The following is a 26,623-nucleotide window of genomic DNA, read 5'->3' as shown; positions in this document are numbered from 1 at the left end:
CTGATCATACAGAAGCAAAAGGTTAGACGGGTTGGCCCATAGACAAGCTTTGAAACAGACGCCCACCAGTCTGCATTACACAACCTAAGAAACAACCTAAGAAAACAGCCCGAGGCTGCATTCACACCTCGTTTTCACAGTACCGCTGCTGGATCCGGCTGGGGGAGGGGAAAACCGGGTGATCCCGTCCTCCAGCCGGACCAGCGCTGAACTCCATTTACTTTAATGAGCCAACTGGAGTCAAACGGATACAGGTAAAAAAATGAGCCGACTGGAGTCACCGTTTGACTCAGGTCGGCTCATTAAAGTAAATGGAGTTCAGCGCCGGTCCGGCTGGGGGACGGGATCGCCCGGTTTTCCCAAGGTGTGAATGCAGCCTGACAAGGATACAAAAGACAAAACCCAAGGGATAAGCAATCAATATGTTTCTACAGAAAATCAGCACACGAAACTTAAACCAATAAATGTACACAATGGGGGACATATAGCAAAGATTTTCCCCCTGTTTTTTGTTTAAATTTTTACGCACAGTTTTGCGCAAGCTGTTTTTTTGCGTCTTTTTTCTACACACATTCTGGGGGAACATTTCCTCCAGATGTGTAGGTTTCGATGTACCTTGGAGTGACATATTTAGTACGCACAAATTTGCCCGTTTACATTTAATTTGCCCGCAGAAATCTTGCGCAATGACCATATTTTTAACGCAAATGTAAGCCATCTTGGGCTCCACGTAGCAAGACGCTCTAAATCACCGATTCCATTTTTCAAAGAGTGGATTGAGGAGATGACTGTATCTGCCCCCAATTTATGAAACTCTTTACGCTTGGTTGATAAATTTAGCGATTCTGCGCATAATTTAGAATTCAGCAAAACGGCTTCTACCATTCACAAATAATGATACATGTCCCCCAATGAGTGTTGTGAAGGTTTCTTTGTGGGTTTTAATTCCTTACAATTTATTTTCCACGGTATTTACTAAGGTTTCCCTACATTTTCCACTTTTCCTACATTTTGCTTTTTTTTACATATTCTCTGATCTGTAGGTTTTTCCTCAGCTCAAATCCACCACATTTTCTGTGGAAACCTTAGTAAATATGTTGGGTTTTTGTGAAAAAGTCGGGACCACGCCCCTTTTCCTGACGCACACGCCCCTTTTCCTGATGCCCCTTTTCGGTGGCCACGCCCCTTTCCTGATGCACACGCCCCCTTTCAGTGACCACGACCCTTTTCCTGATGCCCACACCCCATTTCGGTGAACACGCCCCTTTCTTTCTGACCACGCCCCCTTTCAGGTTTTCTTAGTAAAATGGAGAGTTAGTCTGGTTTTTTTTCAATTCTGGCGCAGACAGAATTTCTGTCACAATGCGCCAGAATCTGGCGCACAACCTGACAAAACATGTCGGGTTTGCAATAGTAAATGAGGGCCAATGTGTATACCCCCGGAGGAGCAGAAGGGCGTATATAGTAAAATCATAGAATGTCCTTCATGAATATAAAGAATGTAATTTATGAAAATAAAGACACAGACAAGATAAAGCAAATAACTAAGCTTTATGCAATGAATATTAAAGGGGCTCTCCACTGGCCAGCGTTCGTAACTTAATGTTCTGAATGTTGTTTTCGTGCTGCGGGGGTTGGCCACGCCCCATGTGACGTCATGGCCATGCCCCCTCAATGCAAGCCAATGGTAGGGGGCGTGAAGGCTGCATTGAGGGGGCATGGTCACGATGACATGAGGGGCGTGGCCGACCCCCGCAGCGCGAAAACAACGTTCGGAACATTTAGTTACGAATGCTGGCCAGTAGAGTGCCCCTTTAAAGTATCTAGGTCACGTGGTGGAATATATGTGTGAACCGGACCCCTATAGGGTCCAAATAGTCCTAACTGTAACTGACCTAAATAGGTCTTCAGGAATAGTAATCCCATAGTCCATAAATACAATTATACGTCAGCAGGTAGATATACACCTATATGGACACATAAATCACCTGGCCCAAGTGTGTTGTTAACCCTTTCCTGCCCTATGTCCTATATTAACATCATGGGGGGGGGGGAATACGTTAAAGGGGTACTCCACTGTCTTCAGGTTGAGCGTGGTATTGCAGCTCAGTTCCAACTAAGTGAATGGAGCCAAGTAGTAATACCACGCACAGCCTGAGGACAAAGGTGGCGCTGTTGTTGAAAATAAAATTAACTGGCAGTGCAAGGTTGCGGTCTCGTTGACATGTACGCGGCATGGCCTTGTAATTCTGGCTTGGCGTGACAGAAGAGCTCGGTACGTGGCTTAGGCCTTTCTCTATTGCCATTGGCCATTACTGTTTCCTTGAGATATTTATAACCCGCCCTCCACTCCAACCTCACGCCCCCCAGAAGGATAGCGAAATGCGTTGGAGGGTTAGGTGGAGCGGCACTTGGGCTCTATTATATGCAATCATTTGATTGCTTGTAACAGTACAATGCTATGCCATAGCATAAGGGAGGGACCTTTAGCTGCCATTTAGCTTTTCACCTTTAGATGCCGTGATCAGCATTGATCACAGCATCTAAATGGTTAATGGAGCACATCGGAGCGATGTGAAGTGTTGGCTGCTGATAATTGTCTGTGAAGTGAGCACAGCTCCTGCGGTCGCTTCATAGACAGTTAATGCTAGGGGGGGCATAAATATACATCATATCGCATTAAAGGGGTACACCACTGGGGAGTGTTTGGAACTAAATCTTCTGAATGCTGTTTTCACGCTGTGGTGGTCGACCACGCCCCTTGTGACATCATGGCCATGCCCCCTTCAATGCAAGTCTATGGGAGGGGGCATCACGCCCCCTCCCATAGACTTGCATTGAGGTGGCATGGCCGTGATGTCACGAGGGGCGTGGCTGACCACTGCAGCGTGAAAACAGCATTCGGAACATTTGGTTCCGAACGCTGCCCAGTGGTGTACCCCTTTAATGCGATATGATGTATATTTATGCCCCCCCTAGCATTAACTGTCTATGAAGCGACCGCAGGAGCTGTGCTCACTTCACAGACAATTATCAGCAGCCAACACTTCACATCGCTCCGATGTGCTCCATTAACCATTTAGATGCTGTTATCAATGCTGATCACGGCATCTAAAGGTGAAAAGCTAAATGGCAGCTAAAGGTCCCTCCCTTATGCTATGGCATAGCATTGTACTGTTACAAGCAATCAAATGATTGCATATAATAGAGCCCAAGTGCCGCTCCACCTAACCCTCCAACGCATTTCGCTATCCTTCTGGGGGGCGTGAGGTTGGAGTGGAGGGCGGGTTATAAATATCTCAAGGAAACAGTAATGGCCAATGGCAATAGAGAAAGGCCTAAGCCACGTACCGAGCTCTTCTGTCACGCCAAGCCAGAATTACAAGGCCATGCCGCGTACATGTCAACGAGACCGCAACCTTGCACTGCCAGTTAATTTTATTTTCAACAACAGCGCCACCTTTGTCCTCAGGCTGTGCGTGGTATTACTACTTGGCTCCATTCACTTAGTTGGAACTGAGCTGCAATACCACGCTCAACCTGAAGACAGAGCTAGGACAACATTACATTACTGTGAGCTCGTAGCTTTAAAGGGGTACTCCACTGCCCCAGTGTTCAGAACATTTTGTTCCGAACGCTTGGAGCGGGTGGCGGAGGTCGTGACATCACGGCCATGCCCCCTCGTGATGTCACGCCACACCCCCTCAATGCAAGTCTATGGGAGGGGATGTCACGACCCCCGCCACCCGCTCCCAGCTTTGTAAATGAACGCCGGGTACTGCACAGAGATTGCCGGGCTCCCAGCAGCAGGACCCCCGCTATCAGACATCTTATCCACTATCCTTTGGATAAGGGATCAGATGTCTAAGGGCGGAGTACCCCTTTAATAGACAGGTGGCCATTGTACGGATTTCTACCAATAAACAGTTTGAAATGTTTTCTAGGCCACAGATCTACATCCCGCTGATATCAATGGGAAGGCCGATCCTTATGTCGTCATCAGACTGGGGAAAACCGAAATCAAAGACAAAGAGAATTACATTTCCAAACAGCTGAACCCTGTGTTCGGAAAGTGAGTCTGGCAAAAATGTGAAGGATTATTGTGCTGCCGGGCCAACCATACACCTGTCTATATATATATACAGTGGGGATGAAAAGTTTGGGCACCCCAGGTAAAAATTTGTATTAATGTGCATAAAGAAGCCAAGAAAAGATGGAAAAATCTCCAAAAGGCATCAAATTACAGATTAGACATTCTTATAATATGTCAACAAAAGTTAGATTTTATTTCCATCATTTACACTTTCAAAATAACAGAAAACAAAAAAATGGTGTCTGCAAAAGTTTGGGCACCCTGCAGAGTTTATAGCATGCACTGCCCCCTTTGCAAAGCTGAGACCTGCCAGTGTCATGGATTGTTCTCAATCATCATCTGGGAAGACCAGGTGATGTCAATCTCAAAGGTTTTAAATGCCCAGACTCATCTGACCTTGCCCCAACAATCAGCACCACGGGTTCTTCTAAGCAGTTGTCTAGAAATCTGAAACTGAAAATAGTTGACGCTCACAAAGCTGGAGAAGGCTATAAGAAGATAGCAAAACGTTTTCAGATGTCAATATCCTCTGTTCGGAATGTAATTAAGAAATAGCAGTCATCAGGAACAGTGGAAGTTAAAGCAAGATCTGGAAGACCAAAAATATAAGACAGAACAGCTCGCAGGATTGTGAGAAAAACAATTCAAAATCCACGTTTGACTGCACAATCCCTCCAGAAAGATCCGGCAGACACTGGAGTTGTGGTACACTATTCCACTATAAAGAGAAACTTGTACAAAAATGGTCTTCATGGAAGAGTAATCAGAAGAAAACCTCTTCTACGTCCTCACCACAAAAATCAGCGTTTGAACTTTGTAAATGAACATATAGACAAGCCTGATGCATTTTGGAAACAAGTTCTGTGGACCGATGAGGTTAAAATTGAACTTTTTGGCCAGAATGAGCAAAGGTACGTTTGGAGTATAAGGGGAACAGAATTTAATGAAAAGAACCTCTGTCCAACTGTTAAGCATGGGGGTGGAGCAATCATGCTTTGGGGTTGTATTGCAGCCAGTGGCACAGGGAACATCTCACGAGTAGAAGGAAAAATGGATTCAATAACATTTCAGCAAATTTTGGATGCTAACTTAATGCTATCTGTGAAAAAGCTGAAGTTAAAGAGAGGATGGCTTCTACAAATGGATAATGATCCTAAACACACCTCAAAATCCACGGGGGATTACATCAAGAGGCGTAAACTGAAGGTTTTGCCATGGCCTTCACAATCTCCTGACCTCAAAATCTATGGATAGACCTTAAAAGAGCAGTGTGTGACAGACAGCCCAGAAATCTCAAAAAACTGGAAGACTTTTGTAAGGAAGAATGGGCAAAGATACCGCAAACAAGAACTGAAAGACTCTTGGCTGCTACAAAAAGCGTTTACAAGCTGTGATACTTGCCAAAGGGGGCAGTACAAGATATTAACTCTGCAGGGGGCACAAACTTTTGCAGACGCCATTATTTTGTTTTCTGTTATTTTGAAAGTGTAAATGATGGAAATAAAATGTAACTTTTGTTGACATATTATAAGAATGTCTAATCTGTAATTTGATGACTTTTGGGGATTTTTCCATCTTTCCTTGGCTTCTTTATGAACATTAATAAAACATTTTTACCTGGGGGGCCCAAACTTTTGATCCCCACTGTACCTGGTCCTACTCTGATTATTTATAAAGCATGACATTAAAGGGTTATAAAGATTTAAAGGGGCACTCCGCTGGAAAATATTTATTTATTTAGTTATTTTTTAACTGATGCCAGAAAGTTAAATAGATTTGTAAATAACTTCTATATAAAAATCTTAATCCTTACATTACTTATCAGCTGCTGTATGCTCCACAGGAAGTTGTGTGGTTCTTTCCAGTCTGACCACAGTGCTCTCTGCTGACACCTCTGTCCATGTCAGGAACTGTCCAGAGCAGGAGAGGTTTTCTATGGGGATTTGCTTCTACTCTGGACAGTTCCTGACATGGACAGAGGTGTCAGCAGAGAGCACAGTGGTCAGACTGTAAAGAACTACAATCCTTCATGTGGAGCATACAGCAGCTGGTAGGTACTGGAAGGATTAAGATTTTTAAATAGAAGTAATTTGCAAATCTGTTTAACTTTCTTGTATCAGTTGATTTAAAAAAAAAATAAGAATCTGGGGATGTTCTGAGACACAAGGGGGATCCAGTGCTTTAGGTGCAGCACGAGGAGAGCCCTGAAGAGATGATGAGAAAGAGATGAGATGAATAACGTGGTGGAGGAAAGATGTAGGCTTCAAAGAGTCAAAGAAGAGAGAACATCAAATCAGGGCATTCATAACATAGATGGAACCAATGTAGGTGCAATGAGGCCCATGGTTGGCTCCCTCATCTGTTCCCAGTGGGTGGTGATACTCTAAGTAACTATCCAGAGAGCCTGTTACGCTTCAGCCCTAGAGGTGATGGGGAGGAGACACACAAGAGTCAGGCCCCTTGTACTCTGGATGGGTGGGTGTAGGATTGACCCAGAACCAGATGGGAGTCTCCATTTTGATTTTTGCTATAGGGAAACGCACTACTTTTTGCACTCATTTGTCAACTACTTAAAAGAGTACTCCGCCCCAAGACATCTTATCCCCTATCCCCGTGATCTCCCTGCTGCACCCGGCCTTCGTTTAGAGCGTCGGGTACAGTGCCGGAGGCTAGTGATGTCACGCCCTACTCGTGAAGTAATGGCCACGCCCCCTCAATGCAAGTCTATGGGAGGGGGCGTGACCTCAGTCACGCCCCCTCCCATAGACTTGCATTGAGGGGGCGTGGCCGTGACGTCATGAGCCTCCATCCCGCATCGCCAGTCATCCGGCATGTAGCAAAGTTCCCTCCATGCACCGGATGTCTGGGGTGCCACAGTCGAGATTGCAGGGGTCCCCCTTTGGATAGGGGATAAGATGTCTAGGGGCGGAGTACCCCTTTAAAGGGATTGTCCACATTTAGAACAAAAGAAGCAGCACTTGTTCATGCCCAGCTTAATTTTAGTGAAAGGAGCTGATGAAAGGCGTTGCAGTACCATTCGCGGCCTGTTGACGATGTGGCGCTGTAGACACAGTGATGAGTGTTGTGGATCTGATCTCTACCAGATGTCTTGCGGAGGAGAAGTTTTTTTTATGTGTCTGTGTAGTTTGATAACTATTTTTTTTTTACCAGGTCATTTGATATTGAGGCCACTTTTCCTATGGAGTCCATGCTGACCGTCTCCGTATACGACTGGGACCTGGTCGGAACTGATGACTTAATCGGAGAAACCAAGATTGATCTGGAGAATAGATATTACAGCAAACACAGAGCTACATGCGGGGTCTCACAGACGTATGCCATGTAAGTATACATGTGTACATGACCAGCTGTGGGTTACTCAAGTTGGGAATCCCCACAATCCTTCAGGGCACCACAACTCGATATTAAAGGAGAACTCCATTGCTAGACATCTTATCCCCTATCCAAAGTCTAACTGCTGGGGTCTGGCCACTGGGACCCCCCATGATCTCCATGCAGGCCCCGGCATTCTGAACATTCTGTTGTGACGTTGTGACGACACATCACGCCCCCTCCATTCATGTCTATGGGAGGAGGTGTGACAGCTGTCATGCCCCCTCCCATGGGCAGACCCCGGATACTCACAAAGCTGACCTGAGAAAATCTGGACTTTACAACATCTTGACAGCCGGATCTATTCAGATTACCATATTGTAACCTGGTCTTGTTAATATGTAATGACCTTTATTTATTATTCTACGTACTTTGATATTTGACAGTAAAGAAAATATGTTTTAAAGAAAAATTCTTTAAAGGGGTACTCCGGTGGAAAACTTTTTTTTTCTTAAATCAACTGGTGCAAGAAAGTTAAACAGATTTGTAAATTACTCCTATTAAAAAATCTCAATCCTTCCAGTACTTTTAAGGGGCTGTATACTACAGAGGAAATGCTTTTCTTTTTGGATTTCTCTTCTATCACAACCACAGTGCCCTCTGCTGACCTTTGCTGTCCATTTTAGGAACTGTCCAGAGCAGCATATGTTTGCTATGGGGATTTTCTCCTGCTCTGGACAGTTCCTAAAATGGACAGCAGAGGCCAGCAGAAAGCACTGTGATGGTGACAGAAGAGAAATCCAAAAAGAAAAGTATTTCCTATGTAGTATACAGCCGCAAATAAGTACTGGAAGGATTAAGATTTTTTTAATCAAAAAACAGTTGAACAAAAAATATATCAATGTTGTGACGTCAGGACCACGGCAACGACCAGACCTCGTTTCTCCTATACTTTGTATAGAGAATAAGATATCTAGCAACGGAGTACCCCTTTAAAGGGCTTTTTGAGGATTGGTGGTCTATTCTGGAGATCTTTTCTGGCTCTTTCATCCTTTGCAGACCTTAGTTTATTCTTTGACCACTTGTTCGTGTTCATTGATAACAAAAATACTTGGCTCCAGCTTTGGTTTTTAACTCAAGTTCTCGTGTCCCTCTCTCAGACATGGTTATAATATGTGGAGAGATCCCATGAAGCCGACACAAATCCTGTCCAAACTCTGCAAAGAAGGGAAGGTCGACGGTCCACATTTTGGTCCAGGAGGACGAGTCAAAGTCATGAATCGAGTGTTCACCGGCCCCACAGAAATCGAAGATGAAAACGGTGAGTGGGTCATCTGGGAAGAGTTCTTGTTTGAGATACGTGTGAGAGTGGTTTCATTGTCTTATTCATTTTTTTTTCTAAATCATCAGGTCAGAAGAAGCAGACTGACGAACATTTAGCCCTCTCTGTTCTCCACCACTGGGAGGAGATCCCCCGAGTTGGTTGTAAGTTGATTCCAGAACATGTTGAGACTCGGCCACTCCTAAATCCAGACAAACCAGGGATTGAACAGGTAAGATTATCCATGTATTAAGAAAAAATAAGTACTTCCTTTAGTGGGTGCGATGGGTGATGTTGAAATACCGACCGTAAAGGAAGACCATGTGAATGTGGCGGAGTCCATACCGTTCCCCATCTCCCACCATTCATGGGGCACATCTTTATAAGATCTCTTCATTTAGATCTTTCCCCTATTGGACTTTGTTCACTGACTGTCTTCTTCTCTGTCTTTCTCAGGGTCGTTTAGAAATGTGGGTGGACATGTTCCCGATGGACATGCCTGCCCCAGGTCCTGCCATCGATATTTCTCCAAGGAAGCCAAAAAGGTAAATGAGAGTCTTCATATTACAGATAACCTCCATGAGCTCAGTGTGCCCCAACCGGAACAAACCCCACCATCATAGTCCAAAAACCATAAGGCTATCAGATGTAGTGGCTTAATGTAGTCTGTATCATCCATTGAAATCAGAGGCTTAACTTGTAGCTTCTGGGCCCCAATGCGCCAATTATAACACTAGTCTCCTATGGGGCAGATGTGCTTTGGGGCCCCCTTAGGCACCAGGGCCCCGGTGTGACTGCTACCTCTGCACCGTCCCCGATATCAATTAAATATATATATAGTGGTCAGGTTGTCCCTAAGCCATGCGATCCCCTCATTTGCTTATTTACTTTTGCCACTTTCTTATACACGAGCATTGAAACTGTAAACAATATTCCATTAATGGAATTGGCTTGGCAGCAGCTGCCTGGCACTGATCTCTAAAGTTCCTTTTGCCCTCCATTAAAACCTACAAGTCCTTTTTCCAAGTGTTTCATACAAGTGGTGACAGAAAATCACCTATTGTTTAAATCAAGTTTGGACGGGTTATGGATTAAGGGTAGGGGCACATGTAGCACATCCGCAGCGGGTTACCCGCTGCGGATGTGCTGTGTGTGACCCTACCCTTAAGGGGTATTCCAGTCTTTAAATATGTATCCTGTGGATAAGTGTCTGATCATATTGGGAAGAGGGGGGGAGTCTTACCTCTGGGACATCCCCCCAAATCCCATCCATCCCCCCGCCCCCATTATTTCCATAACTGGGCCCCGTAATTGCATGGAACTGTGAGTCGTAACGCTTCATGCATTGTCTATGGGCTGGAATACCCCTTAATTTCAGGTGTAATGTCATTGACAGATTTGTGTGTCTATCCAAATAACCAATTATAAAAAAAATGTGGATTCTTATAACTATTATGTAAATCCATGTCAGGTAAGTTTATCATTAATCCCAAAAAATGCTGAAAAGTTTATGTGTATTTATTTCTTGTTTGTCTGCCGTATGTACCGACTGCGCAACAGTTTTTAGCTTTTCATATCACTCTGACCTCGACCTGATGTAATATTCTGGCCTAATAATTATCTTTCATCTTTATAATAAAATATTTTTTAAAAATGTATTATAATTTTAATTCAGATTTTAATTTTACAGTTGCACATATTTATTTAAAAAAAGATAAGTAGAAAATATATTAGAATTTTTTACTAGAAATATTATTACAGTATAATTTTTATTATTATTATTGTTAGTATTTCTTTTTATGATTGTTGTTTGTTATTATATATTTTATAGCACTAAATTAATTTAAAAAAAATGTAATATTCTGAATTCATTCATTACAAATTGGCCTTGATTTACTAAACATGATCCCGACTCTTTTTATCGGGTTATGCAACACAATTTGCACGCACGTCCTCTACAAAAAAAAAACGACGATTTTCTAATTACTTTGAGTATTTATTTTTTATCCCGACTAAAAGGGGTGTGGTTTGCATAATTAGGGGCATGTTCCTGACATTTTCCTGAAAACCCGACAGTTATTTTTAAAAACCCACCAGAAATATAGTGAAATACTGAACTTGAAAACCTGACTGCCTTGAGGTGTGGGGTTTTTTTGAAAATCCTGTTACTTTTTTCCCTTAATAGCTTTTTATATAAAATTTTTAGTTTTATTTTTGGAATCTCTCTTTCTTTTTTTTTTTTTTATCTTGCCTTTCATTTCCTTTTTATTTATTTATTTATTTTTACTTTTTGTTTGTTAACCCATTAACGACCATGAATATAAAGTTACGTCCTGGTGCAGATTTACTTTGCTTTACACTTTTTTTTCCCCGTGCGACAGAATTTAATATAATGCGACAGAATTTTCCCGACATGTGCGAAACATTGATAAATACGTGTGAGAAAAAATAGTCGGGGAACAAAAAACACTCTTAGTAAATCAGGGCCATTGTATCTACCCAGAGTAAATTTTGCAGCCTAGTTTTCCTTGCACTTAATTTTTTCTGGAAATAATTTAACTGCTGGTTTGTTTTCTATTAGGAAAGGAAACTATGATTCGTAATTAAAGGGGTTTTCTAGTCCTGTAAAAAACTAAAATAAAACTGAAATAGCAAAAAATTATTTACTTACATTTTAAATCCCCCTGATCCTGCACTGGCACTGGTGTCCTGGACCCTTGGTGATCACTGTTTTCCCTGCTGAGGTGATGATGTCATCTGGACATGTGACCATGACAGCCAATCAGTGGCTGCAGCATTACGGTCAATACATGAGCATTGAGGCCACTGATTGGCTTGTGTGGTCATGTGTAGGGACAAAACATCATCACAGCAGGAACTATGGAACACTCAGTTTTTATTTGAAGACATATGTGGTTTATTTTAAACACCCCCCAAAAATACAATAAATATATATACAAAGCAGTCACTTACAAGCCCTATGTGGCTCAGTCAGCTCAAAGGGGTTATGCTGCAAATCAAACTTATCCTCTATCCGCAGTATTGGGAATAAGATTCAACAACTGGTTGAATCTCCAGATCACTCTAACCCCCTCTCAGTGATGTCTGGCCTCAGCTGGTTATTGGCGAAACAGGTCTTTACTCGAGACCAGTTTGTCCCGGAAAATGGGGGCCAGATCGCTTCAAGGTAAGAGGCGGACCTCTTATGGTGGTCAGACCCCCCATGATTAGGCACTTTTGCCCCCATACTGAGGTTAGGATATGTTTTATTTGCGGATAAACCTTTGAAAGGAGTTTTCTTGGGAAGATAAAAGGTCTTACGTGTTCTGCACCCTCTGCCAAGATGAGGTTCCAGTAGCGATCATCAGAAAGTATACCCTTGAGACATGGAAGAAAGCGCCAGGGTCTAGTACAGGCAAGACCTACTCTGCTCCCCAGATAACCCCTTTATGCCTTTTACACCAACTTCGTATTGCAGAAATGTCAGTCAAGACAACAAAACAAGCCTTCGATCTCGGATAGACCGCCGTGTGATATTACCAGGGGTCGACCAGCACCAACATTTCCGATATATCCCCAGTGCTCCCCATGGTCCTGTCATGGCACCATATCTCACTAATCTCACTATCTCCTTACCAGATACGAGCTTAGAGTGATAATATGGAATACTGATGAGGTAATACTGGAAGATGATGATTACTTCACAGGAGAAAAGTCTAGTGACATTTTTGTCAGGGGGTACGTACCAGTGAGAAAAAAAAAGAAAAAAGTTCTGCCTTTGTGTTATGTGTGGGCTTCTGTGTACACTTGTGACGCACACACTGGTTTCTATGCTGCCGTTGTTGCCGGTTTTACGCTTTTTGTGTTTTGTGCGTGATTAACAAAAATTTTGCTTTTTTTTTGCTTTTTTTTTTGTTTGGTTTCTTTTGTCTCTCTTCTTGGTGTTTACCGTCGTGCTGTTGTCAACTAGTTTTGAGCTGCGTGTTATAATTTGGAACACTGATGAAGTGATTTTAGAAGATGATGCTTTCATGACAGGAGAGAAGATGTCTGACATCTATGTGAAGGGGTAATGATGCACGGCCCGTCCTCTTCTCACACCCACGGCCCACACCTTCCCCTTCTAACCTGCCTTCCCCCTCCTACCTGGGCGAACAGAATGTGCATATCCCCTGTCACTCATTGCTGCTTGTCTCACTGCACTGAACTGCACTGGTATGCTGCATTCCTTGCTGGCCCGCTCCCATCTCTAGCTCGTCTTTGGGTTGCCATGTGGTGGGCCTGTTGGGTCTTTTTGAATAAATGAAATTACTCTTCAGTTTTTGAGGGAAACAAATCAGTTTTGGTCTTAATTTTTTTGTTTGTTCCACGAAAAATAAAATTACGGCATCGCTTCTTAAAATTTAACCTTTGTGATTTTACATAAAATTTGAAAAAATAGAAGAGCTAATAATTTTTTTTATTATTTAAAACTGTTAAGTAATTTCTTTAAATGTAATATTTAATAAATCTGACTTTTTTAAATTTGAAATGTTGTAATATTAAATTCCCTTCATTTCAATATGATATTGATCATTAGAATTTTTATTACATTTTTTTTATATTTTGGTGCGCTATAGTAAAAAAGTTATTCTCCTCAACCCCATTAAAGCCATGTTAACACACTGTGAAAAATATTTTTTTACATTATTATTTACAGACGTATTTTCATTCATAAAAGGCAAACAAATGGCAAAAATTTTTGTGTTGTTTTTTTTTTTACGTTTACAGATATGGCCGCAAATAAAATATGTACATATTCTTTACAATGTGGAAACATGGCCTAATGAGATTATTTTTAAGAAAAATTATTATTATAATTTTAATATAGATATATTTAATCCATGCCCCCGCCCCAACAAAAAAATTAACAAAATAAATAATTTACATTTTTTGTAAAATACCATAATTTAGGCTACTGTTAAAGCAGAAATGTAAGAAATTTTAGGAAGCCCTTTATATATTTTTTGCTGGAAGAAATGATTTAATTAAATGTTATTCGGCCATTATTAATAATTGAAGGTATTAGTTAGAGGTTTAAACCATCAATGCATAATACTATAATTTTCATAATACTATAAGATTAAATACAGGGAGTGTAACTAAAATGTTGTAAAGTTAATTTAAAAAAATCATCAAAAATGTAATTGAAGAAGCTTTAACATTAAATAGATAAACAATTAAAAAAATTATATATAAATTAAATAAAAGTAATATGTAACATGAGAATTTCTAATTAAAAATAAAAACCAACATAATAAATGAAACTAAAAACATATAAATGTATAATCAAATAAAAAAAAATCTAATTAAACATAAAAATCATTAACTAAACATACAGTAATAAATAAAACTGGATGAAAATCAAGTCATTTTAATGAATTAGAATGAACAAATAAACAATTATAAATAAAAAGCACTAAGTAAAATAAATGTAAAATTGAATAACAAAAGTGAAATTTTAGTAAAATAAAGAGTAAAAGGATAAAAATCAAATAAACATTAAATGATATGTTATATTTAAAAATGTTTGATTATTGAATAAATGTAAATTAAAGTTATAAAAAGATTAAATAGAAAAACAAAGCTAATTTCTTTAAAAAATGGCTCCACGTCTGTCCTCAGGTTGTATGTGGTATTACAACTTGGCTCCATTCATTTCAATGGACAGCCGGGGAACGGTTTTTGAAAAGAAATTAGCTCTGTTTTTCTATTCCTGGATAACTCCCTAATTTTTTTTATAACTTTACTTTACATCTATTTAATAATCAAACATTTTTTCATGTAACATATAGCTTTATGTTTATTTGATTGTTATCCTTTAAAAATCAAATAAACATAAAACTATTTGTTACATTAAAAATGTTTGATTATTAAATAAATGTAAATTAAAATGATAAAAAGAATTAAAAAGGTTATCCAGGAATAGAAAAACAGAGCTAATTTCTCTTCAACCCACCCCCCACCCTTTGACCATTGAAATGAATGGAGCCAAGTTGTAATACCACATACAACCTTGGGACAGACGTGGAGCTGTTTTAAAAGAAACTAGCCCTGTTTTTCTTTTCCTGGATAACCCCTTTAAGATTACCGTAAGTAATCAGAAAAATGTAAAATATTAAATTTCAAAGTTAAATGAAATTAAATATTTAAAAAGTTATAACACTAAAAAACTATTAAATAAAAAAAAAAAAAAAAAATCAGATTACAATAAAATGTAAAATAAAATTTTAAATAAAAAAATTTCAAAAAATAAAATAAATATTAAAATTAAAATATATAAAAATAAATTAAAATGTAAGACAGCTTTTTAAACTTTCCACAATGATCCCCACATTTCCTGGCTGACGGCACTCTTCACTCTTCAGTACGATGCCTGCCCTCAGGACTGGAGAGGTCTTTCTCACCCCGGTCCCACCACACAATCCCACCAGCTAGAGACGCTCTAGGAGCAGGTGTGACTGCACACAGTGTGTTTCATGTGTTTGCACTAATTAAAAAAAAAAAAAAAAAATAACAAAAAAAAAAGGGTTGTCACCCACTATACCATTTTTTTTGCATTGTGTATCCAGGTAAGTGTCTTCATCACCTCTTTGTTCCTGAAATGGATCTAGATACTTATTACTAATTGTCAGTCCCTTCAGCAACAACGGGGTTAACTCCAGAGAAGGGTAATTCAGAGAGTAAAGAGGAGCGCATCACTGGATCATTTGCATGGCATGCCGATTCTCATTCTCCTCTCCTGGACTAATACCTTTATATGTTCTAATAGTAAAGCTTATTTACTGAATGTGCTGCAAAATTTGCGCTAAACCATGGCAACCAACCAGGTGCCGTCACTGACATTACAGTGATAATTGGTCCGTATGTTGATTTGCAAATGGCGGGCACAGAAACAATAGCAGTAAATCAGCTCTCATGGTTAATATTGGCAGTTCCATCTGTCTGTGTGGCCGTCCGTTCCCTCTCTCTGTGGGGCATGTCGGGGAGGGTGTTCGTGCCGGTGTGTGTTTTTGAAGTGTGAATATGCATGTATTTAAATTTTATTTTTTTTCATTCATGGAAAGCTTGTTTGTTTATATATTGTAGATTGTTGTGTAATATTCTTATGTCTCTGTAACATTTGTTTATTTTGCTTCATTAGCAACATAAAAATATTATAGGGAAAATGGGGAATAATTATAATAAAAAAAATTGCGGTTATATTAATTTAAAAAAAGATACAGTAAAATATATCAAATAACTAAAATAATAAATATTAATAATAATTATACATTCAAACATTTATCAAACATTTTAATTTAAATAAATATATCAAATAAGTAAAATAATAAATATTAATAATAATTATACATTCAAACATTTATCAAACATTTTAAAAGCGGAACATTTTATGATTATAACTTGTATTTATTTCATTTATTATACATATGTAACATTTGTTTATTTTGCTTCATTAGCAAAATGTAAAAAAAATGATGTGGAAAATAGGGGAATAATAATAAAAATTTGCGGTTATATTAATTTAAAAAAAAAGATACAGTAAAATATAATAAATAACTAAAATAATAAATATTAATAATAATTATACACTCAAACATCTATCAAACATTTTGATAGCGGAAAATTTAATGATTATAACTTTTTTTTAAATTTAGTTTACTATCATTTTGTGCCCCAGCTCCGTAATACTGGAAATGTATATCTTTATTGGTTTCATGTCGTTCACAATTTTATCCAAAAATTTTTCAGAATTTGATAGAACCTATTTATGGATTAATAAAATCACAAATAATACAAAAAGTATAATGAATAAAAAAAATGTACATAACAGTTCAGTACATTTAATTTCAAAATGACAATGTAAGGATTCATTACCTTTCATTCGTTTTATGCTTCCGGCAGCGTAAAACCGCAATTGCAGGTTTAAAAATGCTGCCGGGACCCAATAGTTAGTCCTCAGGACAGGTCCCGGTTGCTGCTCCCTGCCCTACCAGTTTGAGTAATTCATCCCTCTAGCAGTGTATGGTGACAGACACGTCACTCAAGCCAACCGGGAGGGGAGCATCCAACAGGACCCACTCCCTGGACTAGTTACCCAGGTCCCAGCGACCTAGATTTTTAATCTAATTCATAGTGTCCCACAATGGTGACGCCTGAACCAGTTACAAGATTTAAAAATGTGATTAAAAAATGTTAAAATTGGCAAAATTTTTATTTCTAAAGCCATATTTACACACCATAAAAAACAACCATGGCTATTTACGGCAAAAAAATATATAAAATAAAAACTAAAAATATTTCTAAGACTTCCCTGTATGACTGAGTGCATGTTACACGCGCCATCGGGGAGTGTAAAATAAAGGTAAAAGGCCTGTATGCGGAGGTCCGTTGAAGCGTACAGATCCTTACTTATACATAGCATCTCATGGAGCATAGGACACTCCCATACACCTTGGATGTTTGGCCAGTTCTGCCTACCTTAGGCTTAAAGGAGTACTCCCCTGCTCAGCATTTGGAACAAACTGTTCCGAACACTGGAGCCGGCGCTGGGAGCTTGTGCCGTCATAGCCCTGCCCCCTCATGATGTTATGCCCCGCCCCCTCAATGCAAGTCTATGGGATGGGCCCCCTTGGGATGGGCCCCCTCCCATAGACTTGCATTGAGGGGGTGGGGCGTGACATCATCCGGGGGCGGGGCTATGACAGCACACGCTCCCGTTCGAAACAGTTTGTTCCCCTTTAATGATTTTTTTTTAGTTTTCATTACAGCTTTATGGTAGGATATATGTCATGTGTCTTGAGAGTCAGTTTCTGGCCTAAAGGGTTACTCCAGCTTTTAAAAAACGTATTTCCTATCCACAGGATAGGGGATAAATGTCTGATTGTGGGACGGTCTGACCGCTGAAACCCTCTGCAATCTCATTAAGGAGGTTTGACTATTCCCACAGAGCACTCCGGCCTTGGCAGTAATGGAGTCTTGGCAGTAATGGCCCGCTTAGGCAATCACCAGCCGCAGCGGTGTGTCCTGCTTCAGTCAGTTATTGTCCTAGCAGCTAGCAGGCCATTACTGCCAAGACTAGTTTATCTCAGAAGGGGGAGGGGGCAGAGCAATCAGTGAGGAGAGTTGGGACCTGTTCTGAAGATCGGGGGGGGGGGTCTCAGTGGTCTGACCATAGCCCCACCCCTGATCTTCACAACAAGGCCCAACTCTCCTAACTGATTGTTCCGGCCCCCACTTTCTGAGACAAACTAGTCTTGGCAGTAATGGCCTGCTAGCTGCTAGGCCAATAACTGACTGAAGCAGGACACACCGCTGCGGCTGGTGATTGGCTAAGCGGGCTATTACTGCCAAGACTATTACGTCTCGGAAGGTTGGGGCCGGAGTGCTCTGTGGGAATAGTCAATCCTCCTTAATGAGATTAGATACTTATCTCCTGTGCATAGGAAATAATGTTTTTAAAAGCTGGAGTCCCCCTTTAACACATGAGGAATTTTTTTAGGATCTTGAATAAAAATAATGGTCTTTTAAACACAAAAAGGTTTATTGGCTTCAGAAACCAATAAACTTCTGATTTAATTAATACTAAAAATATTCTATGTTCTAATCAAATAAAATTAAAAATTAGTATTATGGCAAAATTACTAATCAGATAACTAATTCTGAATGTTTAATAATTTCTTTAATAATTTGGGGAAATTGTTGAAGCTGTTCAATTGAAAACAATCATAAATATATAATTAAAAACAAGAACTTATTCTTTTCTCTTCCAATAACTTTGGGTGGGATCTTCAGGTGGCTGAAGGGTCAGCAGGAAGATAAACAAGACACCGACGTCCATTACCATTCTCTGACTGGGGAGGGAAATTTCAACTGGAGGTTTCTCTTTCCCTTTGACTATTTGATGGCCGAAGAGAAGATTGTCATCTCCAAGAAGGAGTCCATGTTCTCTTGGGATGAGACCGAATACAAGATCCCGGCCCGTCTCACCCTCCAGGTCTGGGATGCCGATCACTTCTCGGCTGATGACTTCCTCGGTAAGATGATTTGATGGAATTTTATCAACAAGATGAAAGTGGTGAAATAAAAGTTAGCGAACCTTTAATATATTTCCCCAACAGGTGCAATCGAGCTAGACCTGAACCGTTTTCCTAGAGGAGCAAAGACCGCCAAGCAGTGCTCCATAGACATGGCGGCCCCAGAGGTTGACTTGCCAATGGTCTCAATCTTCAAACAGAAGAGGGTGAAAGGATGGTGGCCGTTTGTTGCTCGGAACGAAAATGATGAGATGGAGCTCACTGTAAGATGAACATAAATTTCCGGCAAAGATCCTATAAAATTTTAACTTCTTTTTACCATATAAGAGATGTTTTTGTATTTTTTTGTATGTTGGTGGATGGAAAGGCAGCCTCAATGGTAAGAGGTTCACTTCTTCTCTCCTATTCTATTTAGGGTAAAGTAGAAGCAGAACTTCACCTCCTGACAGCAGAAGAAGCCGAGAAAACTCCTGCTGGACTGGGTCGGAATGAACCCGATCCTCTTGAAAAACCAAAGTAAGTGAGGTTATTGTAAGGTCTACCACAGCAATGTTACCACCGAGGTACCACATTACCATAGTCAGAGGTGTAGACAATGGTGGTAATGCCGACAATCAGCAATGAGCGGCAAATCACAGACTCAAAGGAACTGAGCTTTAATAAGAGCAAAATGATGGTGGGCAAAGAAATGGTGGGCAACGCTAGGGAAATATTTTTTAATGGACATAAGCCCTGATACATCATTTACCTTTTAGCTTTGCCCTAATCACACCCACCCTATAAATAGGCCACACATCTCAAATCCAACTCATAATCAGTGTCCACACAGTGCTCAATTAACAGGGCCATACAGTGCTCAATTAACAGGGCCACACAGTGCTCAATTAACAGGGCCATACAGTGCTCAATTAACAGGGCCATACAGTGCTCAATTAACAGGGTCACACAGTGCTCAATTAATAGGGCCACACAGTGCTCATATAATAGGGCCATAAAGTGCTCAATTAATAGGGCCATTCAGTGCTCATATAACAGGACCATACACTGCTATATAATAGGGCCATACAGTGCTCAAATAACAGGGCCATACAGTGCTCATATTATAGGGCCATTCAGTGCTCATATAACAGGGCCATACAGTGCTCATATAATAGGGCCATACAGTACTCGAATAATATGGCCAGACAGTGCTCAAATAATAGGGCCATACAGTGCTCATATAACAGGGCCATAGAGTGCTCAAATAATAGGGCCATACAATACTCATATAACAGGGCCACAAAGTGCTCAATTAACAGGGCCATACAGTGCTCAAATAATATGGCCAGACAGTGCTCAAATAATAGGGCCATACAGTGCTCATATAACAGGGCCATAGAGTGCTCAAATAATAGGGCCATACAATACTCATATAACAGGGCCACAAAGTGCTCAATTAACAGGGCCATACAGTGCTCAATTAACAGGGCCACACAGTGCTCATATAATAGGGCCATAAAGTGCTCAATCAATAGGGCCATTCAGTGCTCATATAACAGGGCCATACACTGCTATATAATAGGGCCATACAGTGCTCAAATAACAGGGCCATACAGTGCTCATATAATAGGGCCATTCAGTGCTCATATCACAGGGCCATACAGTGCTCATATAATAGGGCCATACAGTACTCAATTAATAGGGGCAGTCAGTGCTCATATAACAGGGCCATAGAGTGCTCAAATAATAGAGCCATACAGTACTCATATAACAGGGCCACAAAGTGCTCAAATAATAGGGCCATACAGTGCTCATATAACAGGGCCATAGAGTGCTCAAATAATAGAGCCATACAGTGCTCATATAACAGGGCCACAAAGTGCTCAAATAATAGGGCCATACAGTGCTCATATAACAGGGCCATAGAGTGCTCAAATAATAGGGCCATACAGTGCTCATATAACAGGGCCATACAGTGCTTAAATAACAGGGCCATACAGTGCTCGCTTTTTTCTGTTTTGCTTTTACTTTGTCTGCAAAAGCCACCATGAAAAGACAGATGTCCTGCCACCACTGATGGGGCGATTGCATCTTCTAACAGCTCCGCCCCCTCATGGCCCAAGTATTAGCCTCTGCAGTTAAAACGTTACCTTTAGGTTATGATGGCGGTTGTAAAATTCGGTCTGTAAGACGGCTGATGTTGGGTTTCTCGTACTCCTTGCATGACACGGCCTCTAGTTTACTGACTTCCCCTCCTGACTCATTATATCTCTCATTGACTTTCTCATTTACCTTCCTTTATCTTTCTCTTGCCCCTACCCCCCCCCCCCCCTCTCTGATTTTCCTTCTCTCCACCACCATCTCTTCGGCACCAGCCGGCCAGATACCAGCTTTATTTGGTTTCTCAACCCCTTGAAGTCTATCCGTTACTTCATTTGGCATACTTACCGCTGGCTGATTCTGAAAATCCTCATCCTCATCCTCCTCCTTCTCATGGTGGGACTATTCCTATACTCTATGCCTGGATACCTGGTGAAGAAAATCCTTGGAGCCTGAGGACATCTGTGATGGTACTGTCCTACCGCTATCTCTCCCTATCTCCTTCCTCTAGCCAAGCATCCACTATTTCTATACATTATCGGACCTTCACCGCATTACATCCAGTATAGATATTATGTAAGATGGAGCCCATGGTCTATGCTATGATTTAAAGTGGGAGAACACAGAAGATGAATGCGTGATAAGAAAAAGAATGGCACCATATATTTTTAAATATTTTAAAGGGCAAAATCGGTACATGTGTCCTGCCTCTGGGTCCACCTCTAAAATGCCAGAAAATGACCAATTTTGGGTGGGGCTAAAATAGTTTTTCTCTTTGCGGTGACTTCGGGAATAATGGATAATGAAGAACCAGCACTGACCTTGCATCTGATGTCAGATCTTAGATAATCGTATATGTAATTCCCAGCATCTGTCAGCATGACCATTGGTAGGATAACAGAGGGTGTTAGCATGCTGAGGGATAGCCAACCACCTATGGAGTAGCATAAACATCTTGCACCGTACTGAAGCCTGCCTTATGACCCAAGGTGGAGTAAAGCACTAGTTGGGTATGACCTATATTACGTACTAGTTGGGTATGACCTATATTATCACCCTAGTTGATACTGCTGTCTTGATGGTGATCTTTGTTGGGCATCAACATGCTACTGAGCTTTGTTCTCATAAAGGATACCTTATGACGGAGGTAGAATTAAAATATTATCGGGTGTTGGTACCATGAGGTGTCACCTATGACTGTCCGATAACACATTGATATCATGAAGCTCCATAGTGACATCAACATCCAGTTGGGTATTGGTGCCTTGAAGGATAGCCTGTGACCCATTGTTGAGTACTAATAATAGTATGACCTTTAGTTATGTATTTGCACCCTAACTGGTATTGCCAAGCTTAGGTATAGTCCATGATCTGTTTTGGATCATCAACATGATGTTGGGTATTGGGGTCTTGAAGCTTACGATGGTAGAATACAAAGTGGGAATTGGTGTCACCTATAACTTTCCATTAGCATCCTAGTTGGTATTGGTATAGGAATACCCAATATCCATAGTGGTATCAATATAATGTTTGATATTCATGTCCCGAAGAGTAGGCCAAGACCCAAGATTGAGTCCCGGCCTTAGTGTGTATTGGTGCCATTAGGGATAACCTATGGTTACGTGCTGGCACTCTCCCTGATATTCTGATGGGTCCGTGTGGTGCAGTATCAATGTCCTGTTTGGTACTGGCATTCTGAGTGGTAGTCTATGATCTCTGGTAAAGATGGACTCTCTATTAGGCGGGGGCAGGGGATGGGGATGAAGAACATTAGAAAATTATACCAGATGAGATGAAGGTGTTGCCCTTCTAGAAACCAATGAGATTGCTGCTTCCATGTACAAATCATTTATGATAAATTCAGATGAGTTGTTTACTATCAAAATTAAGTTTCAGTGCTAATAGTACCATCAACAGTTACATGGGAGGGGGGGGGGGGGGGGGATTTATCATTGCTTCGCTTTTGACCCTTCCCCCACTTACTAATGTATTTGTACTAATCCAACTAATTTTAAATTACAGGAAAGTCACCTTCATTAATGTTTGCCTTACTAACCATGTCTACCTCTTCTTCCTGCTCCTCCCCCATCATCCCCCACCCCCTGCCTCTCTTGCTTATCTTGTTCCATGCTGCCTTGGACAGTCGGCCCGACACTTCTTTCATCTGGTTCCTCAACCCGCTTAAATCCATCAAGTACCTCATCTGTAACCGATACAAGTGGCTCATCATTAAGATTGTCCTGGCGTTGCTACTGTTGGCCATGGTGGCGCTCTTCCTGTATAGCATGCCAGGCTACATGGTCAAGAAACTGCTTGGGGCATGAAGAAATGTCTGGAGGAATAGACTTGGCAGTGCCTACCCTTACTCAAGAAGATGTCTGTTCTTTCCATTATAGACTGTCTACTATCGTGAGGGAGTTTCAACACAAAATGTTTTGCTCTGTGTGAATTATTTTAGCGTTTCTACTGAGAAGCCGGAGGGGGAAAGCCAGAAGATTCAAACTAAGGGTCAATGAGGAACCTTGTGGTTGTGTTTCCCTATAGACGTACACTCCTTCTAGCTGATGACATGGATGCTCTATTTCTAGGGAGGTTTATCTAGGGAGATGTTTGCTATAGATCAATCTGTGCAACTACATTTTTTTGTGTGTGTTGACGCGTTTTGCCCCATGCAAACTGTTCTGCATGCTCTATATGTTATCCAGCTGTGGTATTAAAGGGAACCGGTCACCAGGACAGGCCTCTTCACCTTTACTACATGTTACCAGGCCCCAGTAATGATGAACCAAGAGGTCCCCTTGATGAGTACTTGAACATACTGTAGACTGACTTCTCTTCTGCGATTTATAAGGAAGAGGGGTCCTGAGTTTTAGGAAACAAGAACAGCCTTACCAGGGGTGGTGGTGCTTCTTTCCTCTTGACCCAGATGGTGGGCCATAGATCTGGGCAACCTTCAGATATCTTAATTCAAAGTGAGACTCTCCGGGTGAGAGGTTTCTATCTAAAAGTCTAAAAATACCCAATGTTGACTTCCATAGATCAATCTAAAGTAGGCTAATGCCCATGTAGTCTTCAAGACTTTGACACAAAATTGAAAATAGGTTTAAGCCAATTGTTTCAACCAGTCGAAAAGACAACAATGGGCAGATCTTCACCAAAACCAAATCACCAAGTGGGCAAACTGCCCCATTATATAACAGAGGGGCAAATAACAAAAAAACACATACCCAACGGGCAAAATTTGAATAGTTGGAATATTTGGAGACCAGTTTGGGGGCAGTAGTTAACAGATCTCTATTACATATGATCTTCCACGTAGGAGAGCGACCTTGGTGGGTACAGAATAATTCTGGGGTCTCGCTTTTCTACAGAACAAAACGCGTTTCTCCAGAAACAGCAGTTTTTGCCTTATTGCTACAAAGTCCAAAACTTAAACTCACGGACGCAGAGAACAAAGGATCTATTTTCAAATAATCTAACTTATTTTGGGGATAGAAAAACAATATAAAAGTTTAGCACAATATTAGAAAATTATCAGTCAGAAAAATTTAGAAGAAAAAAAAAAGTTTCAAAAACTAGTTTGGATGAATTTGTATTTTCCTACAATAATAATTTATTTCTCCATTAAATAAAGAGAATTTTATATAAATTAATACATTTATAACCGGGCTTCAAGCCTACTGATCTTCCAAGAATGAAACTGCATTACAGGAATTTCATTCACTCGTAGTTCTGAAGTTATTACTATTTTAGTGCTGTTGCGTTTCAGTTTTTAGAATTTATTTTTTATTTTTTACGTTTTAGACCCTCTACAGCCTAAATAGAGAAGCATAATAGAAATATACTAGTTCAAAGAGCCAACTGGAACACAAAAAAAAAAGTCTGAATACATTAACATCACGAAATCTAAGAACGTGTTCATACAACATGTTTCACGCACTTTAGTTTTTTGAGGGAAACCAAAAAGAATTTTGTAAGAGATGGCAAAGAAGTCGTGAGTAAACCCTACTTAGCCTGTCCTTAAGTAAAAAGATTCCTCTTATGGGCTACAGTTTATTACCCCTACATCATCCCACGCATTTTAGTAAATTTCCATTGACTTTTATGGGATGTGAAGTTGAGACAGTGGCTGAGATGTGACAAAAGCCGCTTCCGGATAAAACCCTCTGAGGCCATGCCACATGTCTGAGTGAGTCCAGTTTCCCGTGTGACTCCATTTCATTTCTATGGTGAGCTGCATCTGGTTGCGACATGTTTCACGTCCCATTTCCCAAGTAGCTGTCTAGCTGTAGCCTAGTTATAGGAAGGGTTGTAACATGTTTACATTTCCCATAACACACTTTTTTATGTCTAATTTTGGCCCCAGAAAGACAAAGTTGCTGCGGTGACGATTGGCGGAGCCGATACCATATATAAAACACAATATAAACCGATGCAATAAACCATTGACTAGATGAACCACCAATCCAGACCAAAGCACAAGGACCGGGCGACTGTTGCCACCATTAACCGATGCAGCCCCAGTTTGCTTTTGATGTGTGACCGTTACATCATTAACTCCGCCCCCATGTTATAGAAATATTGGTTTTAGTCCACGTTTTGTCCCCTCCCCCTCCTTCGTTGTAGGGAATGGTTTCCTGCTTTGCACTAATTTGAGTTGTGAACTTTGTAAAGAATTTTATTTATAAGTTTTGCTGAGTGAATTATAATTTGTTTTTCTGTTTTTTGTTTTTTTCTTCCTGTTTTGTCTCTTTTTGTGTTTGTTGTTTTACTGTTTGTTACAATAAACTTATGAATCGGCGGCTGCAGTCGTCCTGAAACCAGTCTGATGTGGCTGCTGAATCCTCTGCGTATCGCAGGAGTGCTGCTCTGGAGGCATTACAAGTGGCATCTGTTTGTTCTGCTCCTGAGTACCATGGTGCTGGTGTTTGTGGCGCTGTCCTTGTATACACTACCGGGGGTGCTCAACCAGAGGTTCCTGAACCCAGGGAGATGAAGGGTGGCTCAGCTTAGATACACCGGCACAACAACATTCTGTAATACCTCAGAGTGGGTAATGTGTACCACATGTAACAGGCTTAGATACATTCGCTCAGCAGACAGTATCATACATAATGGGCTTAGATACATCAACTGAGACAGTACCATACATAATGGGCTTAGATACATCAACTCTGCAAATGGTACGACATGACAGGCTTAGATACATTCGCTCAGCAGACAGTATTACACATGATGGGCTTAGATACATCAATTCTGTAGACAGTAACACACAAGAGGCTTAGAAAGATCAACTCTGCAGACAGTATCATGCCTGATAGGATTAGATACAGAGGCTCAATAGACAATAGTACATGACAGGCTTAGATACATTTACTTAGAAGACAGTATCACACATAAAGGGTTTAAAGGGGTACTCCACTGGAAGAAAAAAAAATGTAATCAACTGGTGCCAGAAAGTTAAACAGATTTGTAAATTACTTCTATTAAAAAATATTAATCCTTCCAGTACTTATCAGCTGCTGTAAGATCCACAGGAAGTTCTTTTCTTTTTGAATTTCCTTTCTGCCTGACCACAGTGCTCTCTGCTGACACCTCTGTCCATGTCAGGAACTGTCCAAAGCAGGAGCAAATCCCCATAGAAAACCTCTCCTACTCTGGACAGTTCCTAAAATGAACTTTGCTGAGGTGTCAGCAAAGAGCACTGTGGTCAGACAGAAA

At 40.7% G+C, this 26,623-nt stretch overlaps 1 protein-coding gene across 14 annotated transcripts in view; it reads left to right on the top strand.

Moving 5' to 3' along the window:
* Positions 1 to 26,371, top strand: part of OTOF (otoferlin) — a 433,471-nt gene extending 407,100 nt beyond the window's left edge. For 4 of the 14 annotated variants that reach the window (XM_056563730.1, XM_056563727.1, XM_056563724.1 and 1 more), the window contains exons 37-47: positions 3,945 to 4,072; positions 7,265 to 7,435; positions 8,587 to 8,747; positions 8,837 to 8,979; positions 9,204 to 9,292; positions 12,387 to 12,485; positions 18,582 to 18,823; positions 18,908 to 19,086; positions 19,239 to 19,339; positions 21,178 to 21,372; positions 23,046 to 23,181. In XM_056563730.1, the coding sequence (XP_056419705.1) occupies positions 3,945 to 4,072; positions 7,265 to 7,435; positions 8,587 to 8,747; positions 8,837 to 8,979; positions 9,204 to 9,292; positions 12,387 to 12,485; positions 18,582 to 18,823; positions 18,908 to 19,086; positions 19,239 to 19,339; positions 21,178 to 21,358 (1,494 nt within the window). In that variant the 3' untranslated portion in view covers positions 21,359 to 21,372; positions 23,046 to 23,181. The other 10 variants (XM_056563731.1, XM_056563726.1, XM_056563723.1 and 7 more) reach the window with 5 other exon arrangements.
* The last annotated feature ends 252 nt before the right edge of the window (positions 26,372 to 26,623 follow it).

The sequence above is a fragment of the Hyla sarda genome, chromosome 3 (assembly GCF_029499605.1).
Source record: "Hyla sarda isolate aHylSar1 chromosome 3, aHylSar1.hap1, whole genome shotgun sequence".
In the NCBI taxonomy this organism is placed as follows: domain Eukaryota; kingdom Metazoa; phylum Chordata; class Amphibia; order Anura; family Hylidae; genus Hyla; species Hyla sarda.
This window is presented reverse-complemented; position numbering and strand designations above follow the sequence as displayed.